Below are 17,973 nucleotides of genomic sequence, written 5' to 3'. Positions count from 1 at the left end.
TACATATCTCCTACCATTTCACATTTAAATAATTTGCAAGTGTTCAAACAAAGGGGAAAATCAATTTTATTTTAATTAAAGATCTCACTTTCAAGTTAAACGCTTCAAGCTAATGAAATATGAAATATCTCATATGTAAGAATATAATTGAAAACAAAATATTGAGCAATATTCAATCACCTTAAAAGTCCACATAAGCAATATCTAATGATTCTCCCATTTAATAATATTGTTTCATGTAATATAATTTATTAAATTAGATCCAGCTATTCTAGTCTCCGACTCAGCCATTATATATAACAATTCCCTTCACCTTTTCGTCAGTGCTACTGGCTCCACCACCATCTCCAACTCCAACTCCAACTCCAGTACCAATTGTTATGGTGGTCCTTTGTCATCCTCAACTTTCCAATTTTTTTTTTTTTACCTAACAAAAAGAATTAAAACATTTAGAGTATGTTTGGATACAGTTTATTTTGCTAAAAATTGAAAACAGAAAATTGAAAATATTGTAGCAAAATAATTTTTAAATGCGTAAATAGTTCCATGGAATCCATTTTTAATATAATTTTTTTCTAAATAAAGTAATTTTGGGTTCCGTGAACAGTGCATGAACAATGCTTTTGATTATTGTTTATTAATGAAATTACCGTGCATTTGCCTAATTGCACTGTTCATGGGACATGAACAATGCAAGAGACACTGAATGAAAAAAAAAAAAAAAAAATGCATATGCAGGAACGCTTCAGCCAAACGCAAATCCAAACACTCGCTTATTATACAAATTCCAACCAATTAGATTAGATATGAGGTTCGTATTACTATTCTATTCAAAAATAGAAAAACAATAATAAGCATAAAAGGAAAATGAAAAAATCCACTTGAATGGATCTTTAAGGCCCTATTTGGCTGCATTTCCTTTCCAAACAGAGTAAAGAATAACTCATTAGAAAGAATAAAATGGAAATGACACAAAGAGTTACGTGAAATTGAGAAAAGGGTTGACCCTTCATTGTTGGCATTAGAGTTGGGGAATGGATGATGCTAGTCGTGGAATTAATGGCAATGATAAAAAATGTGAAGGGGATGAGTTTTTTTCTTTTTAATCTCTAGGACTAGGTTTGTGACTAGAATCTAATTATTACACATGAATGGAAGGATGATCACTAAGTGTCCATTTGAAAAAAATTATTTTTGTCAACTTATTTTACTATTTAATTTATTTTTGCTATTATTTATAGGTTTCACTGTACTTTTTTGTACTATTTTAGCTGACTTTTACTTTTATGAGTTTTATCTACAGTATTTTCAGCAAAAAATTTTCAATTTCAACAAAATAAACAGACTCCAAACAAATCTTAAGCTAGTATTATCAAGGGTTGTAGAACTTAATCATTTTCTCAAAAACATCCTTCTACACAATTGCAATGTCTACATCTCTAATTTTCTGAATTTGAAAATGAAAACTTGCAATCCTTTCAAGTCTTTACTAAAAAAAGGAGAGTAAAAGTTCCCCTTCCTCGAAGTTCTAAATCTAATTCGTACAAGATACCATTAAATTAATTTACAAGCCAAAAGCAACCGAGTCATTCGTATTCGAGTTACACCTGGCCTCAACCTTAGGTAATTAGGTTCATCATAGAGCCTAGTACACTAGTACCACCACCACCAATCTACCTCCATATTCTTTGGGGGTGGTCCATAACAACAAGGGGATGTGAATAGTCATGACTCATGACCCTTAGTAAGAGAGAGAAAGAGTGTCCACTGTCCAGTCGGTCCATTCCTGAGAAGATATTATCATTTTTTTATATATATATATATATATATATAAGATATTATCATGGTTTCTAAAAAAAAAAATTATCATATTTATAGCTTAATAAAAAAACAAAAAACAAAAAGTTGTAACTTTTAAAGCAATGCCATATCCCACATGTCAAAAAGACTGAGCTCCGAGTTCTCACCGTGTCACTGATACCTCTCTCTCTCTCTCTCTCGCTTTGTCCAACCATATATATCTTCCTCCAACGTTTGCATTTCTTCAACGCTCTCCCATATACACAAAGCAAACGCTAACCTTTCAGCCTCAAAACTAAGAGACAGTTGCATTAATTTGCATCAAAGTCTTCTACAATCGAATCCCAAAACAAAAAAAATGAAGGAAACCATAATTGGTGAAGGTGGGTATGTGTATAAACAAGAGACCCTTCTCACCGTTCTAAAGACCTCTCTTTTCTTTGCCAATGATGGTTACAGTGTGTATGACTGCAAGGGTCAGTTGGTCTTCCGAGTCGACTCGTACGGTCCTGATACTCGTGACAAAGGTGAAATCGTTCTCATGGACGCTCATGGAAAGTGCCTCCTCACTGTTCGCCGAAAGGTATGGACTTGCTCCAGCTTTTCACAGTTATTTTCTTCTTTCTTTTTTACTGGGGACGAGTTGACTCACTGAGTCTGGTTTGGGCTTCAGTTTTTAACAAATATGTTAGGAATTTGAGGGAGAAATTGAATTTCCAGGAAAAGGTTTTGTTCATTAACCTTCAAAATTCTCCAATCAAAGAAAAAAAATTGACCTTCAAAATTCTGAGTCAACTCGGCGAGTCGTTGATCCAATCCACTATTTTACTGAATTCTGTTTAGAAAATGTACAAACAGGAAATGAATCTAAATGTGTTGTCTCTATTTTTTCATATCTTTTAATGGGTACCGATTTGATCTGAGTTGACTCAAAGATTTATTACTCATGCCGAGTTAACTCGTCCATTAATATCATCATTATTGTTAAAAATGGTTCATAATTAAATTTGTTAATGCCCATTAATTGGTATTATTAATTTTGGCACCTTATTTTTTAGATATGAAATAAATGAATTTTTGTTTAAAAAAAAAAAAAAAAAAACAGAAAGGATATTCTTCACTAATACAATTTGTTGAATGATAAACCGAGTCAACAAACTGAGTTAACTCAAACCACTTTTTTATGGTTTTCACAGAGGCCGAGTCTGCATCAACGGTGGGAAGGGTTCAAGGGTGAAAGATCAGACGGCCAAAAACCGTTCTTCAGCGTGAGGAGATCATCGATAATTGGACGGTCGAGCGTGAGCGTGGAGGTGTACAACAATCCAGGAGAGGAGTACCAGATCGAAGGAAGCTTTGCACAACGGTGTTGCACAATCTTCAACGCTGGGAAAGAATCAGTGGCTGAGATTAGACGCAAAGTTGATGCTTCCACCAATGTGGTGCTTGGGAAAGACGTTTTCTCTATATGCCTAAAACCTGGTTTTGATGGAGCTTTTGCTATGGGTTTGGTGCTTGTACTTGATCAGATCAATGGTGATGAGACTATTACTGAGGGAGCACAAGTGGAACCCATCACAGGGGATTAATACTAGTTTTTTTTTTTTTTTAAAGTACTAGTTGACTAGTGGTATTATAATGATAGGGAACTCTTTGTCTGTTGATAGGGAACTCTTTGTCTTGGTTCTAGATCTCTGTTGCTATTTTATTTACATGTTGCTAATTTAAAAAGAGATCAAATCAAATTATACCATGTGGGCTAGTTTTTAGCACTTCCCAATGGCTGCTTGATTTTGGAAACTGAACAGTCTGAACTCTTGTTCCCCTTCTTTTTTTGTTTTGTTTTCCTTCTATAAATTATTTTATGGGTAAATTATACTCACCTTTCTTGAGTTTGTACCAAATGGTACTTTCTCCTACTAGACATTTTAAGAAATGAAACTTAAAAAAAGAAAAAAAAAAATCCATATCTTTCAAATTGGTACATCCCTAATGAAATAGTATTTCATTATTTAAAGTAATAGTTTGAAAGGGTATGATTTTTTTTTTTTTTAATACGTATTTATTAAAAAGAACGTATTCTTAGCATTTATAGCGATAGAGTGTTATTTACTTGAACATATAGAAAAATTATTAGGTCTATTAAGAGGACTGTTGACGTGATTATCCCTAATCTCCTAACTAATAAAATGCCGTTATTTATGCAAATATGACATCATTTGGTAATTTTTATTTTTTATTTATTGTGCTGATTAAGAAGTTCACACATACATTTGCATAGATGACATCATCTTATTAGTCAGGGAATACCACATCAGTAATCCTTCCTGTGTAAATAATAATTTCTCGAACATATAGGTGGAAGTGTCATTTTGTGAATTTTTTGTTTTTTTTTTTTAATTTTTATAAAAGTCATTTCGCGAAACCTAATTGGTGTAATTTGCCAATTATGTTATTTTGATATATACAACTCATCAACCAAATATATACATCTTACTAAAACAAAGCAAGATTTTATTTATCTTTCTTACACTTTTTCACCAACCAAATATGCAATTTCTCACTAATCAATCAAAAACAAACCCAAATGCAAACCCCCCAAAAAATAAAATTTGAACTTGCGGTCATGCTGTTCCAATATTTGCTGGCCTCGCTTCCAAGACTCAAAAACTCAAACCCAAACGCAAAGCCAACAACCATGAAGAGATCATAATCAACTCACAACGTTCAATTGGCCACTCTGATCTGAGCTCAATGATCCTCCCAAGACGCCTCCCATATGCTTCTACTTCTACCAAAGCCGCGAAGATGACAAAGGTAGGTCCTAGGGGCACTAGTGAGGAAGGTCAAAGATTAGAGGTCATTGCAACAATCATGAGAAGATCAAAGGTTGGAGCGCAAAGACTCCTTTCACCATTACAAGAAGAAATCAGTGATGACTATAACGAGAGAGAGAGAGAGAGCCAAACTCATATTTTTCTTTAAATTGAATTTTTTATTAAACTATAATTTAAAATAAAAATAATTTCTTTTCAAAGTAAAGTGATCACATGCAATGCACATTACTACTTTTTGTTAGTTACATTTGACAAAAAATGTGATGGAGTGATCGTTCTAGAGCGTATTTTTGCATTTTAGCATAATTTGAGTTTCCAAAAAAATAATAATAATAATAAATTCATGCTCGTTCTCAAGTGGACAAAGTTCTTATTTAAGAACACCCAATTGATTCAGAACTTATCCAGCTGAAATTCTTAATCCATTTGGTCATATCCTCCTCGCAAATATCTACTTTAGAAAATAATTTCTCAATCTCTGTTAGGTACACATAATATAATATAATATTACCATATAAGTTAGACTATCTATTCTCACTTAAATTATTTTAGACTTAGTTTGTTTAGTAGACTAGAATGACAAATTTAAAATAGTAAAAAAAGGTGGATTGTTTCACCTAAATTTAGAATGAAAGATGTCTTGTAGAAAAAGTAGAGCGTTTCCATGGCTGTAATCTCATAGGGAAAGCACGTGTTGGGCAATTTATATTGGTGACAAAAAAATTTTGTTTTGAATGTGACCTCACTCATTACCCACTATGGTTATGCCACATATTGATTCACTATGACTCTGAATACTAGGAGAAAACTTAAAAAGTTTCTACCCTGTATAACCCAATTTCCAACAACACTTTGTAAATCTAATTTCTCTTTAGATCCAACCTGGCAATCAACATTCAAACCCTACTAAAAAAAATTATATATTTATATTTATAAGGTCCGATTTTTCTGGTCCGGCCCAAAATGCGTGGGACTTTAGACCAGTGAGTCCGGTATAATGAATTTATAGAGAGTGGGCCAAAGAGCTAGGTTTTGGTGTATGGACAACAGTTATCATGGTGTTTTACTCGATAAAATGAGATGGACTGAGTTCATCTGGGAGAATTGGTCCTCGGTACAGTTTCGGAAGCCCTTTTTGGTCTCTCTTATGTGTTGGGAGGTCTTCGCCCCACCCTCCCTGTTTCTCTTTATTCCCCTTTTATAATAGTTTTCTTCCTCCTGAATGGGGTCCCTCGGGTATGTATTTGTTCCATCAGCCCTTCCCTCCAGTTGTTAGGAGTGGTTGTAAGGACAGAGAAGTATAGCTGTGTCAGGTACAAAGCACTGAATGCAATAATGGCAGTATTTCCTTTAAACACTTTCGTTGTCCTTTTCTGCTTTAGTACTTTTCTCGCTTCATGGGATGGTAGGGAGTGTCACTACCAGTAGCAGGTTACCTCTTCCATCCTCGGCTACACTATGCCGAGGAGGGCTCTCCCCATGGCCGAGGAAGGGCTTTTCCTCCCCGCGACCGAGAAGAGATTTTTCCCTTAGGCTGGGCCTTTGGCCCAATATAAACATCGACATGAGCCTACTGATCTTTTACCCCCCACAATAGCCCTTCAAAATCCTGCTGTCCGGCTCCTCGGGCGGAGAGGAGGATTTTGGTGATGGCGGGCCTTTGTCTCGGCTTGCCACGTCAAGCTCTCCACTAAAGGCCAGAGCCTCTTCGTTTGCCTAAGGCGCGTTTCCAGCTGTGAGACATTCTTTTAATCTATCCAAATCGCGTCCCTGTCGCCTCGGTATACGGGGCGTGCTTTAATGAAGGTCCCTTCACGAGGTGACATAAATTCAACGGTTGAAGATTACTTTGGAAATTAAGCGAGATTTATTTCGCCCGTAATTCCTTTTTGGAAATTTGGGTGAATTGATTGCCACCAGGTTTGCCTCCTATATAAGAAGCACGGTGGGAGGTCATTCCCTTTATTTGCAGACCCTTTGAGCTTTTCAGATTCCTAACTCTCCAATTGTTCCCAAAGTCCCCATTACCAGTGTGACTGAGCTTTAGGAGGTGAAATGGTCAAGGCTAGGGTGAGGGTGAAGGAACCACACCCTCTTCAAAAGCCTTGGGTATCTTCGAGATTCAAAATGGCCCGATCAGGGTAAGGGAGACAAAGGCTCAAGACATTTCTTCTCCTCGATAAGGCAAGAAGGGAGCCTTTTCTTCCTTCAGCCAAAATCCGAAGCAGGTGGAGGTCGCATTAGATTTTTGGTGCGACAGTACTGGGACTTCCATCCGGTGCCGTGTGTTATGCACGTGAGGGCTTGGACTTCCCGTCGCTGGTACCATCCATACTTGCTCGATTGCTGCTAGCACGATACTTGCTCGATTGCTGCTAGAGCAAGTATGGGGATTTGACATCCCCGCTTCTTCCTCTCTTCCATCACTGGTGTCATCCAGACTTGCCTAGCCGCTGCTAGATCAAGGTTGTGGACCAGGTGTCTCTGCTTCTTCTTCTCTTCCATCACTGGTGCCATCCAGGCTTGTTTAGTCACTGCTAGAGCAAAATTGAAGGATCTATCGTTCCCATGTATTCCCCTCTTTTTTTTATAGTTAACTTATGACATAGGCTTGTCTAAACCCTTTTATGTATATTGTATTATCTCTTTATCTAATAAAAGATGATTTTATCGCATTTTATGTATCCTTTTTTTTCTGCAATAATTTTTTTGTGAATGAATGTGCTGGTGTCTTTTCTTTCGAACCTTACTTAGAACCGATGCTCTTGTCGAGAAAGAGTTATTACTTTGAACTTATCAAAACCCACGGGCACAACAATGCCGACTTTAAATAGGTTAACTATATAAGCCTAATCGGGATAACCGCCGCACGTTCTGTATTGCGAACGGGGTGACTACCTGAGGACGTATAATCTAAAATAGGCTGTCCGAGGGAGTCGCTGGGTACTAGTGTTCTTTTCCGCATTTCCGATGATATTCATAATTTTAACTTGTTTTAGGTGTTTGGTCCGAGGACCGAGGCATGATTGTACCTGATCTAAACACTCAGAAAGGCACCATTGTGTGTTAGTTCCCATAAGGCAGGGGGGCCGAGGACCATACAAGACCTCCATTCCGCCTAGGACTTAGGCTTTTCTTGAAGTTACTAGTTTCCCGTAGGTTTGAGTCCGAGGACCATGCAGGACCTTATTTTTGTCTAGCACTTGGCCGTTTAGAGTGTATAGTTTCCCCATAGGTTTGAGTCCGAGGACCATGCAAGACCTTGTTTGAGTTCGAGGACCATGCAGAACCTTAGTTTTGTCTAGCACTTGGCCGTTTAGAGTGTATAGTTTCCCCATAGGTTTGAGTCCGAGGACCATGCAAGACCTTGGTTCTGTCTAGTACTTGGGCTCTTGGAATGTTCAGTTTCTCTATAGGTTTGAGTTCGAGGACCATGCAAGACCTTGATTCTGTCTAGCACTTGGACTCTTGGAATGTCTAGTTTCCCCATAGATTTGAGTCCGAGAACCATGCAAGATTTTGGTTCTGTTTAACACTTGGGCTCTTAGAGTGTCTAATTTCCCCATAGGTTTGAGTCCGAGGACCATGCAAGACCTTGGTTCTGTCTAGCACTTAGCCGTTAAAGTGTCTAGGTTCCCCATATGTTTGAGTCCGAGGACCATGCAAGACCTTGGTTTTGTCTAGCACTTAGGCTTTTGGAGTGTCTAGTTTCCCCATAGGTTTGAGTCCGAATACCATGCAAGACCTTAGTTTTGTCTAGCACTTGGTCGTTAGAGTATCTAGTTTCCCCATAAGTTTGAGTCCAAGGACCATGCAAGACCTTGGTTCTATCTAGCACTTGGGCTCTTGGAGTGTCTAGTTTCCCTATAGGTTTGCGTCCGAGGACCATGCAAGACTTTGGTTCTGTCTAGCACTTGGCTGTTAGAGTGTCTAGTTTCCCCATAGATTTGAGTCCAAGGACCATGCAAGACGTTGGTTCTGTCTAGCACTTTAACTCTTGGAGTGTCTAGTTTTCCCATAGGGTTGAGTCTGAGGACCATGCAAGACCTTGGTTCTGTCTAGCACTTGGCCATTAGAGTGTCTAGTTTCCCCATAGGTTTGAGTCCGAGGACCATGCAAGACCTTGGTTTTATCTAGCACTTGGGCTCTTGTAGTGTCTAGTTTCCTCATAGATTTAAGTCCGAGGACCATGAAAGACCTTAGTTTTGTCTAGCACTTCAAAAGATTCCGGTTTAGCCCTCGGCTTCTCTGTCCGTAGGGAGTTCAGCGAACCGGAGTATTAGGGGTCTCAAGAGTTAGCCCCTTGACAAGTGCATAGGGGTGCATATCTGACATTCGAAGCCCCTTGAATTACGTTTTCTAGCGATCCTCCCCTCGTAATGAACATTTCGAAGTGTGACTCAAAATGGAGGCTGAGCTATGATAGTGGCGGTGTGTTCCTGGAAATGATTGGGGGCTTTCGCGCAGCTCGTGCCACTGCCAAAATGGTCCTCTCGAGAGATTCTTGTTGATAGGAGTTTGACCGTGACTAACCATCATATTCGTCAACGCACAAGCTCTTCCCACAGACGGCGCCAATTGTAAGGTTCGATTTTTCTGATTCGGCCCAGAATGCGTGGGACTTTAGACTAGTGAGCTCGGTACAATGAATTTGTAGAGAGTGGGTCAAAGAGCTAAATTTTGGTATATGGACAACAGTTATCATGGTGTTTTACTCGATAGAATGAGATGGATTGAGTTCATCTAGGAGAATTGGTCCTCGGTACAGTTTCGAGAGCCCTTTCTGGTCCCTCTTGTGTGTTAGGGGGTCTTCGCCCCACCCTCCCCATTTCTCTTTATTCCGCTTTTATAGTAGTTTTCTTCCTCCTGAATGAGGTCCCTAGGGTAGGTACTTGTTCCATCAGCCATTTCCTCCGATTGTTGGGAGTGGTTGTAAGGACAGAGAAGTATGGCTGTGTCAGGCACAAGGCATTGAATGCAATAATGACAGCCTTTCCTTTAAACACTTTCGTTGTCCTTTTTTACTTTAGTACTTTTCTCGCTCCGTGGGATGGTAGGGAGTGTCACTATCGGTGGCAGGTTACCTACTCCATCCTCGGCTATACTGTGCCGAGGAGGGCTCTCCCCGTGGCCGAGGAAGGGCTTTTCCTCCCCGCGACCGAGGAGGGATTTTTCCCTTGAGCTAGGCCTTTGGCCCAATATAGACATCGACGTGGGCCTATCGGTCTTTTACTCCCCACAATATTAATCCAAAAACTGTTTCTTTGTTATTTTCATGATAACAATCAGACATTGAAGGGTTCCAAATATCTTGGTAAGACTTTTTTTTTTTTCTTCTAATAAAAAACCTAATGGCTAATTCCACCTACATAATTTTTTGAATGGAAATGTTACCAAATGCCCTAAGGCATTGGATTAAGAATCATTTTTAGAAATATATATGAAAAAATGATAAAGCGATTAATTTTCCCCTCAGCTTTTTATATTTTCTATAAAAGTGGTATTAATTTTTTTTTTTTTAATATGGTTGATTAATAAGTATAAGTACTTGTGGGGTAAGGGTAAGAACTGAAGTTCAAGTCTCCAAGAGGGAGCTTCACACACATATATGCTTAGATTGAACTAGAGTAAAATTTCTATCTTGTATCAAATTAAAAAAAAAAAAAAAAAAAAAAAAAAAAAAAAAATTGCCCTAAAAGCACCTGTTAACCTATCCATTTTTTAAATAAAAAAGCCATCATTTTCCAAATCCTATTTTATCTATAGTTACATGTGTCACACTATCTTTCATGATAATCACATTCCTAAAATTTTCCTTAATTTGAAACTGAAATTTAAAATTCTATTATTGTCTATTGAATTTGACTGGACAATTAATATAAGCAATGGGAAATAAATAATGAGACTGACCATAAAGTATCCCTCTTTTTTGTAAAATGATAAAAAAAAAAAAAAAAGTATTAGAAAAGTTTGGAATTAAATAGATACAAGACAGAAATTCTACTTTATCTTAATCTAAGTACATATGTGTGTGAAACTATTTTTTGAAAACTTGAACTCCAACCCTTATCTTCCCACACTCCAAAAGCATTTATATTTGTGATATTAGACTTATTGTCCACTAATTTCATCTAAACACCTCAATATGTCCCAAAAGAAGTTAATTTGCCACCTCTTTAATTTCAAACATAATTTGGAACTAAAAAACGTACCACTTCATTAATTCGTCAGCATTATCAATAGTTAGATTTCTTCGAGTGTAATTAGCAATTATTAACATTTAATTATTTTGGGACTCCCTACAAATTTTTTACTTACTAGATTTCCATGCTTCCATAGCTCCCACAATCAAATAATTTTCTTCTTTCTCGCACTACTTGTAAGAATGAAACATTTCCTTCTCTCTTCAGTCAACCAAACATATAGATATTCTTGTGTTGTATTAACCACTACTTATAGCTATAGAGGTTGAAATAATTAGCATTCCTTCTTGTTTGCTTGGCCAAGAACCACAAATCCATTCTTGCCAACCTGTCTATGGACTATACCTAAGACTTATTCGAAAATTTTCTAATGAAAATAACAGCTGAATCGTACCAACTGGGCTGGAGTGCATTTGACGTCTAGTGCACCGAAAAGGATCCGACAGGAAACATGATAGGTAGCCAAGACAGCGTGAAATAACAACTTTAATCCTTATCCCACTACTTATTTTCTCAATATTTTAAACATTTTCTGAAGGAACTAGGTGTGTAATGCGTGTGTACGTACATCCCTCCCATATGTGTAAAGCATTTCAGTAATTCAGTCATAAAATTTACATATATATGGCACATAATAAGTTTTGTAGTTTTCTATTATAACCTTATTTTTTATTATTCTGTTGGAATATTGTAAGAATAATTATGGTAGGGGCATTTTAGCAAGTTGAATTTATGAAGCTGAGTACATGTAGATGTAGGGCTATCCAACAGATCTGGAGACCCGACCCACCCGAAAAATCCGACTAGATTAGAGCCAACTACCACCTGACCCGACCACTCCAGCGGTTGGCAGCGGGTTTCTTCCTTCAAAACACACTGCAGTGGGTCAAATAGTGGGTCTCCTCCTCCAAAACCCAAACCACCCAAACCAACTGACGAACCAAGTGTTTTCTAGCAAGATTTGCTAGTCCAATGAGAACTCAACCATATTCAAAAAGATCTCAACTAGATCCTGAGATTTCTATTGAATCTAGTGAGATCTCCTTGATTTGGTGAAATCTCTGCCAAATTTGGCAAGACCTTAGCCATATTCGGCAATATCTCAGCTAGATTTTGCCAAATTTTCATTGGATTTGGCAAAATCTCATTAGATTTTGTGAGATCTTTGATGGATCTAATGAGATCTCACCGGATTTTTGTCATTTTCATCTTGTTTGTCTCTGTTTCTAGTGCTGATTGAACCATCTGCCATTTGATAAGAGACCGAACCACCCAATCCAAACCTCACTTTTGATGGACGGTGGGTTGAATTTTCTTTGAACTGATGAGATCAAGTCTGTTGCAAGTTAAGCACAAACTCGACTCGTGGACACCCGTAAATATATGGGTCCATAGTTGTCATTTGTCAATATGATATGATACGCGATATGTACTGTATCATTTACAAAAAGATCCATAACATAAAGACGTATTGGAAGTGCTCATGAATCATATGATACAGAAATGCGTATTATATGAATTATATCATAAAATCGTATGTATTGTTCAATATTTAGACATGTAGGTAACGAGTTTTTTTGTTAAAATTTGTGTTTTTATTTGAGTCCAACAAGTTCTTAGAATACAAAATCATTAGGCTACTTAATTGAGTCCAATAAAATAACATGTCAAAGATATATATATATATATATATATATATGAAAATTTTTAATTTATTTTTATTCTTCTCTTTCTCCTACAAAATTTTGGCTACACACTTAACACTTCACTTTTATATTTGCAATTTTTTTTTTCTATACTACGGATAAGGTATTAAATGACAATATATATATATATATATATATTTTGTATTATTATTATTTTTTTTTTTACAAGATAGAATTCTACTCTAGCATAATCTAAGTGTATATATGTGTGAAGCTCCTTTCTAGAAACTTGAACCCCGGTTCTTGTCCCCCACACTCCACTAGTACTTATACTTGTGGAGTGACCATCGCACCAAGGGTATGCGGTGATTTTGTTATTATTGTTATAACTCTAAGTAGCTAGAATGCCAATAAGAAATATAAAAAATAAATAAAAGAACATAAAAGAACAAGAAGGTAGTAATTTCATGTTAATGATAATGAAGAAAATGACAGTGGAGAAATATATTTGCATGATGATAATATTAACTTAGATGGAGTTAATTTGGCAAGATGATAAATATAATGAAAAGAAAATATAATTTTGGCTCATATGTTATGTATTTTCACTTAATTTTGAATTTAATCAATTTGTTAAATATTATTACATAAATTAGTTATTAGTTAAATAAATTTCAAATTTGTAGTGAATATACCTTTTATATATGTATATCTATTTTTTTAGAAAAAAATATTAGGTGTTTATGTCTATTATAGTATACAATACCCAAAAAAAAAAAAAAAGATTCACGTTATGATGCAAGTTTTGACAACTATATAATAGAAAATGTTGATTTTCTGTTTTTTAACTTTTAACCTTTGTTGTTCAATTTTTTGTTTTGAAAGAATGAGTCAATATTCAAGAGTATTGTAATTCTACTGATATCTGTTGAATTAAATTAATAAACCAGTTAGCGCTTAAATCATTTATCTCTCAAACATTGAATTATAAATTAAAAGGAAAAAAGAAAGATGTGGGAGGTTTATTTTTGACAAGTTAAAATATGAGAAAATTTTGGCTACTACTACTTTTCGTTTAAAAATATAATTTGGCTAGTTTGTTTATAGTAATACGTACAGATTTCTCATAAGCAAAATATATTTAATAATCTTTCAAAAAAAAAAAATGAAGAAAACAAAAGTTTAGAAAATCATGTTTGCCCAAATTTTGGCGATATCATTGCATAAAAGGAACAAAACTGAAAACTAAATTTCTTTCGCAAGTCACCTTAACACAAAGTAAAAATTGCGTGCAAATGGGTAATCATATTATTTGCAAATCAAGAAAGCAAAACTCAAAGCTTCTAAATGAGTAATCATATTATTTGCAAATGCAAGAAAGCAAAACTCAATTGCTTCTAAATGATCAGTAATCATATAATTGGTAAAATCAAGAAAGCAAAAGTGCAAAACTCAAAAACATTAAGAATAAAAAAGAACCTTTAGAACTTCAATATATAATTCAAGTTGAGCAATTGATCATAAATAGAATCAAATTTGAGCAACTTTGACCTGCCCCATGATTGAGCAAAAATTTAGCCAGGTCAATGTCGGCAAGCAGTTATTTTTCCTGTGGGCATTTTGAATACCCTAGTCGATTCTCCTGTTTATTATTTTATTTTCCAAAATTGTGATGTGGTCAAAAAATTCATACATATTCTACTCTTTTCTTCTTTCTTTTCTTTTCTTTTCCTCATTTTCGTTGTGGAGATGAGTGGCAAACTGTCATGCTAACACGGCAAAAGGAAGAACAACTGTTGCAGACAAAAAGCACAGCTCTTTCTTTTTCAGAAACAAAAAGTTGTACCTTCGATTTCTTTTTTGAAATTGCTAGTTGGAATCTTGTACGTGTGTGAGAGAAATCTTAACCCAATTGCATTCAACAGGAAAGAGGAAACAATACTTAAAAAAAGAAAGATATTGAAAAGTTGCAAAATCGGAATATTCCGATTTGACAGTATGAGAAACATTCTTAGGCCATGTAATGTAATCAATGAAGATCAAAAAGAAAAGAAAAGGAGAGAGCATGGAACTTTTATAGAAATTTTTATTGTTTGTTTGATAGACAAAGATTTTATATCAATTGTTTATATGGCATGGCATGAAATATATTGCATGTTGGATTGCAACAAGTTGCAGATTGTGGGCGGCCGACTTTATGTCATTTTTACGTGGGTATATTTAGTTGGCTAAAAGGATATTACTATTATGAGAGAGCATCACCTTTTGAAACCCTTAAATAATATCGTACTAAATTATTGCTAGGTCGGTGGTACCTTATGACAATGAGAGCTAGAAGCCTAGAACCCAGTTTTGTACCATGGTGCCATTGATGGTTTGGGGAATTACGGATTAGGGTTTTGAAGACAACTTCAACTTTGACAATTTAGAGTGTCTTCTACATGTTTCCCTTAACATGAGTCTTATATTTACTGATGCTTGATAATGCTTGAATCCACAATTGGTTCATTAAACATAATATTAGAATTTTGTAATGCACCATAAAGAAAGGAGAAAACTCTCTAAAATTTATTAAAGAAAAAAAATATATTTGTCTTGGAAGCTACAATGCATATAAATAGGAAAAGAAACCTTAGAGCTTCGAGCCAACCATTTAAAAATGCTAAAGTACTCCTAGGACAATTCTTTTTTGATAATTACTCCTAGGACAGTTAGGAGATGCTTAAACACCCTAATTCGTGTTAAACACCTATAAAATAGGAAAAAATCATTTTAAAAATGTATAAAAAAAATATAAAAAAATACAAAATTACAAAATCAAATCATATGGTCTCTAGGAAATGTCCAAAAAATAGAAAAAAAAATCTCTAATTCTAACTTTTAAATCAAAAATAATAATGAAAATAAAAACTTATTTAAAATTTAAAAGTTTGGAGGGTTTCAGTGCAACTTTTGGGGATTTGGGGCTTTTGTAAAATTTATAGAATTTTAGGCATATTTGTGTAATCTTAAGAAGTTTAAGATCATTGGAGGAATTTTCTGGAGAGTTTTGAGCATCAATGCATTTTCAAAAGACTGGGGTTGTAATTTTTCTGAAGTGTAGGGAACATAAGCGTAATTATGGAAAACATAGGGGCAAAAGTGTCTTTGTGTGAAGTGCTTGTCCTAAAGTTGTTTTTACTACCTTAGCCTAACATCCACTTGGGCTTTGAAGGAAAAAAGATGGTAGGCTAAGGTAGTGAATTGAATAGTTTAATGTGAATGTGGATGGCTCAAGTTTGAGTATATCTATGCGGGGTTTATAGATTGGACTTGGGCTGGGTTTTGACAGAACCGAAGTGTGGGAGGTGAGTGACAAGCTGGGTTGAACGGGTCTGATCTAGATGGGTCTCTGAGGACCAAACGGGTTGGACCCGATTAATACTTATCTGAATAAAGTTCTACCAGTATTAATTCTCCACATCAGTCTCACCATTCATGCATTTCTTTTCCTTCTTTTTTATTTCCCTCTTTTTAGGACGTATTTGAATACTACTTATTCTACTAAAAACTGAAAATTAAAAATAATAAAAAAAATAATTTCCAGATTACTGTTCACACTAAAAATACTATTCATTTACCTATTTACACTGTTTATGGGACATAAACAGAGCAATAGGCACTAGTAAAAAAAAAAAAAAAAAAAACCAAAAACGCAGACGTGAAATGCTCCAAACGTTGAATCCAAATGCCTTCTTAGTCTTTAATTTTCAAGAGTAATGTAAGTCTAAAATCTCACTCCAACAAGGAACATGGAAGTCGTATCACACCTATTAAAAACTACATATTTCCAATAGTTTTGTAAAAGATTTCTAGTAACGTTATTTAAGTATTGTGAAAATACGTGTGGGTGAAAAAGTGCCACTACAAAAAAATCGTCCTGTCCCAGTGTTTTTTTCCCAGTGTTTTAACAAACCGCCGTAATAGATAAGCCTATACCAGCACTTTACGAAAATGCTGGTATAGGAAATCCTATTACGGCGGCTCAAAACTGGCGTTTTATAAAGCGCTGCAATAGGAGGCCTATGGCAGCGTTTTTCAAAAACGCTGGTATAGGAAGCCCAAAAGCGCTGGGATAGGGTTACTGATTTCCTTTAGGGGGAAAGACCTATCCCGGCGCTTTTAAAAGCGCTGGGATAGGTCATTCTCCATAAAGGAATGGAGGGACCTGTCCAAAGCGCTGGAATAGGGCGACCTATTCCAACGCTTTTAAAAGCGTTGGGACAGGTCCCTCCATTCCCTTATGGAGAATGACCTATCCTAGCACTTTTAAAAGCACTGGAATAGGGTCAACCTATTCCAGCGCTTCAAAAAGCGCTGGGATAGGTCATTCTCCGACCATATTCCAGCGCTTCAAAAAGTGCTGGGATAAGTCATTCTCCAGGGAACCTATTCCAGCGCTTTCAAAAGTGCTAGGACAGTTCCCTCCATTCCCTTATGGAGAATGACCTATCCCAGCGCTTTTTGAAGCGCTGGAATAGGGTCCATCTATTCCAGCGCTTCCAAAAGCGCTAGGATAGGTCACTTATAGGGTTTTTTTTTTTTTTTCCCCACACTAAATAGAATTTATACTCTAGCCTAATCTAAGTGTATATGTGTATAAAACTTCCTCCTAGAGACTTGAACCCTAGCGCTTGCCCCCCAAAACATCGAAAGGGAGCAAAAAAACCCCGATACCTATAAAAAGACCAATATACCCCCGAAACCTAATAAATGACTGAAATACCCCCAAAGCATCAAAAATGACCTAAGCACCCCCTAAGGCATCGAAAATGACCGGAGTACCCCTTGTGTCTAAAATTAGCCAAAATACCCTCGATTACTTGAATAAGAACAAAATACCCCTATAAGTCTGATAAATAATCAAAATGCCCCTAGAAAGACAAAAAATGTCCAAAACACACCTGACACCTAGAAAAGGACTAATACACCCTTGAAATATAAAAAAATGACCGAAATACCCCCAAAACATCGAAATGAATCCTAAAAGCTAGAAAATGACAAAAGCCCCCCATGCATAAAAAAGGTGGAAAATCCCTTGATTACTTGAATAACACTAGGTCTTTTAAATTGTATTGATTCAAGACCTATACCAGCGCTTTTGAGTGCGCTGGAATAAGTACTACCTTGAAAGCGCTGGTATAGGTCTTGAATCAATACAATTTAAAAGACCTATACTAGCGCTTTTGAAAGCGCTAGTATAGGGCGTATGCCTTTCCCAACGCTTTTGAAAAGCACCGGCACAGGTCCGGCGACCCTATACCCACATTCACTACCCAGTGCTTTGAAGCGCAGGGAAAAAAAACGCTGGGATAGGTATTTTAACCCTATCCCAGCGCTTTTTGGGGCTATCCCAGTGTTTTTGAAAACGTTGGGATAGCCCCGTTTTTTTGTAGTGAAATATTGATATTGATATTGTTATTGTTGTTGAAATAACAAAAACAAATC

At 36.1% G+C, this 17,973-nt stretch overlaps 1 protein-coding gene across 1 annotated transcript; it reads left to right on the top strand.

Annotated features, from left to right (window-relative positions):
• The first annotated feature begins 1,925 nt into the window (after positions 1–1,925).
• LOC115988641 (protein LURP-one-related 12-like) lies at positions 1,926–3,600 on the top strand. The gene is made up of 2 exons (XM_031112229.1): positions 1,926–2,383; positions 2,997–3,600. Exons 1-2 carry the CDS (start codon positions 2,159–2,161, stop codon positions 3,387–3,389), a joined length of 618 nt encoding a protein of 205 aa, XP_030968089.1. The 5' UTR covers positions 1,926–2,158; the 3' UTR covers positions 3,390–3,600.
• The last annotated feature ends 14,373 nt before the right edge of the window (positions 3,601–17,973 follow it).

This window comes from Quercus lobata, chromosome 5 (assembly GCF_001633185.2).
Source record: "Quercus lobata isolate SW786 chromosome 5, ValleyOak3.0 Primary Assembly, whole genome shotgun sequence".
NCBI lineage: Eukaryota > Viridiplantae > Streptophyta > Magnoliopsida > Fagales > Fagaceae > Quercus > Quercus lobata.
The sequence above is the reverse complement of the archived record's forward strand: the minus strand, read 5'-3'. Positions and strand labels throughout refer to the sequence as shown.

Coding starts and splice junctions, on each gene's coding strand:
- LOC115988641 (XM_031112229.1), top strand. CDS start 2,159: ATGAAGGAAACCATAATTGGTGAAGGTGGGTATGTGTATAAACAAGAG. Junction 2,384..2,996: donor TCCTCACTGTTCGCCGAAAG/GTATGGACTTGC, acceptor TGGTTTTCACAG/AGGCCGAGTCTGCATCAACG.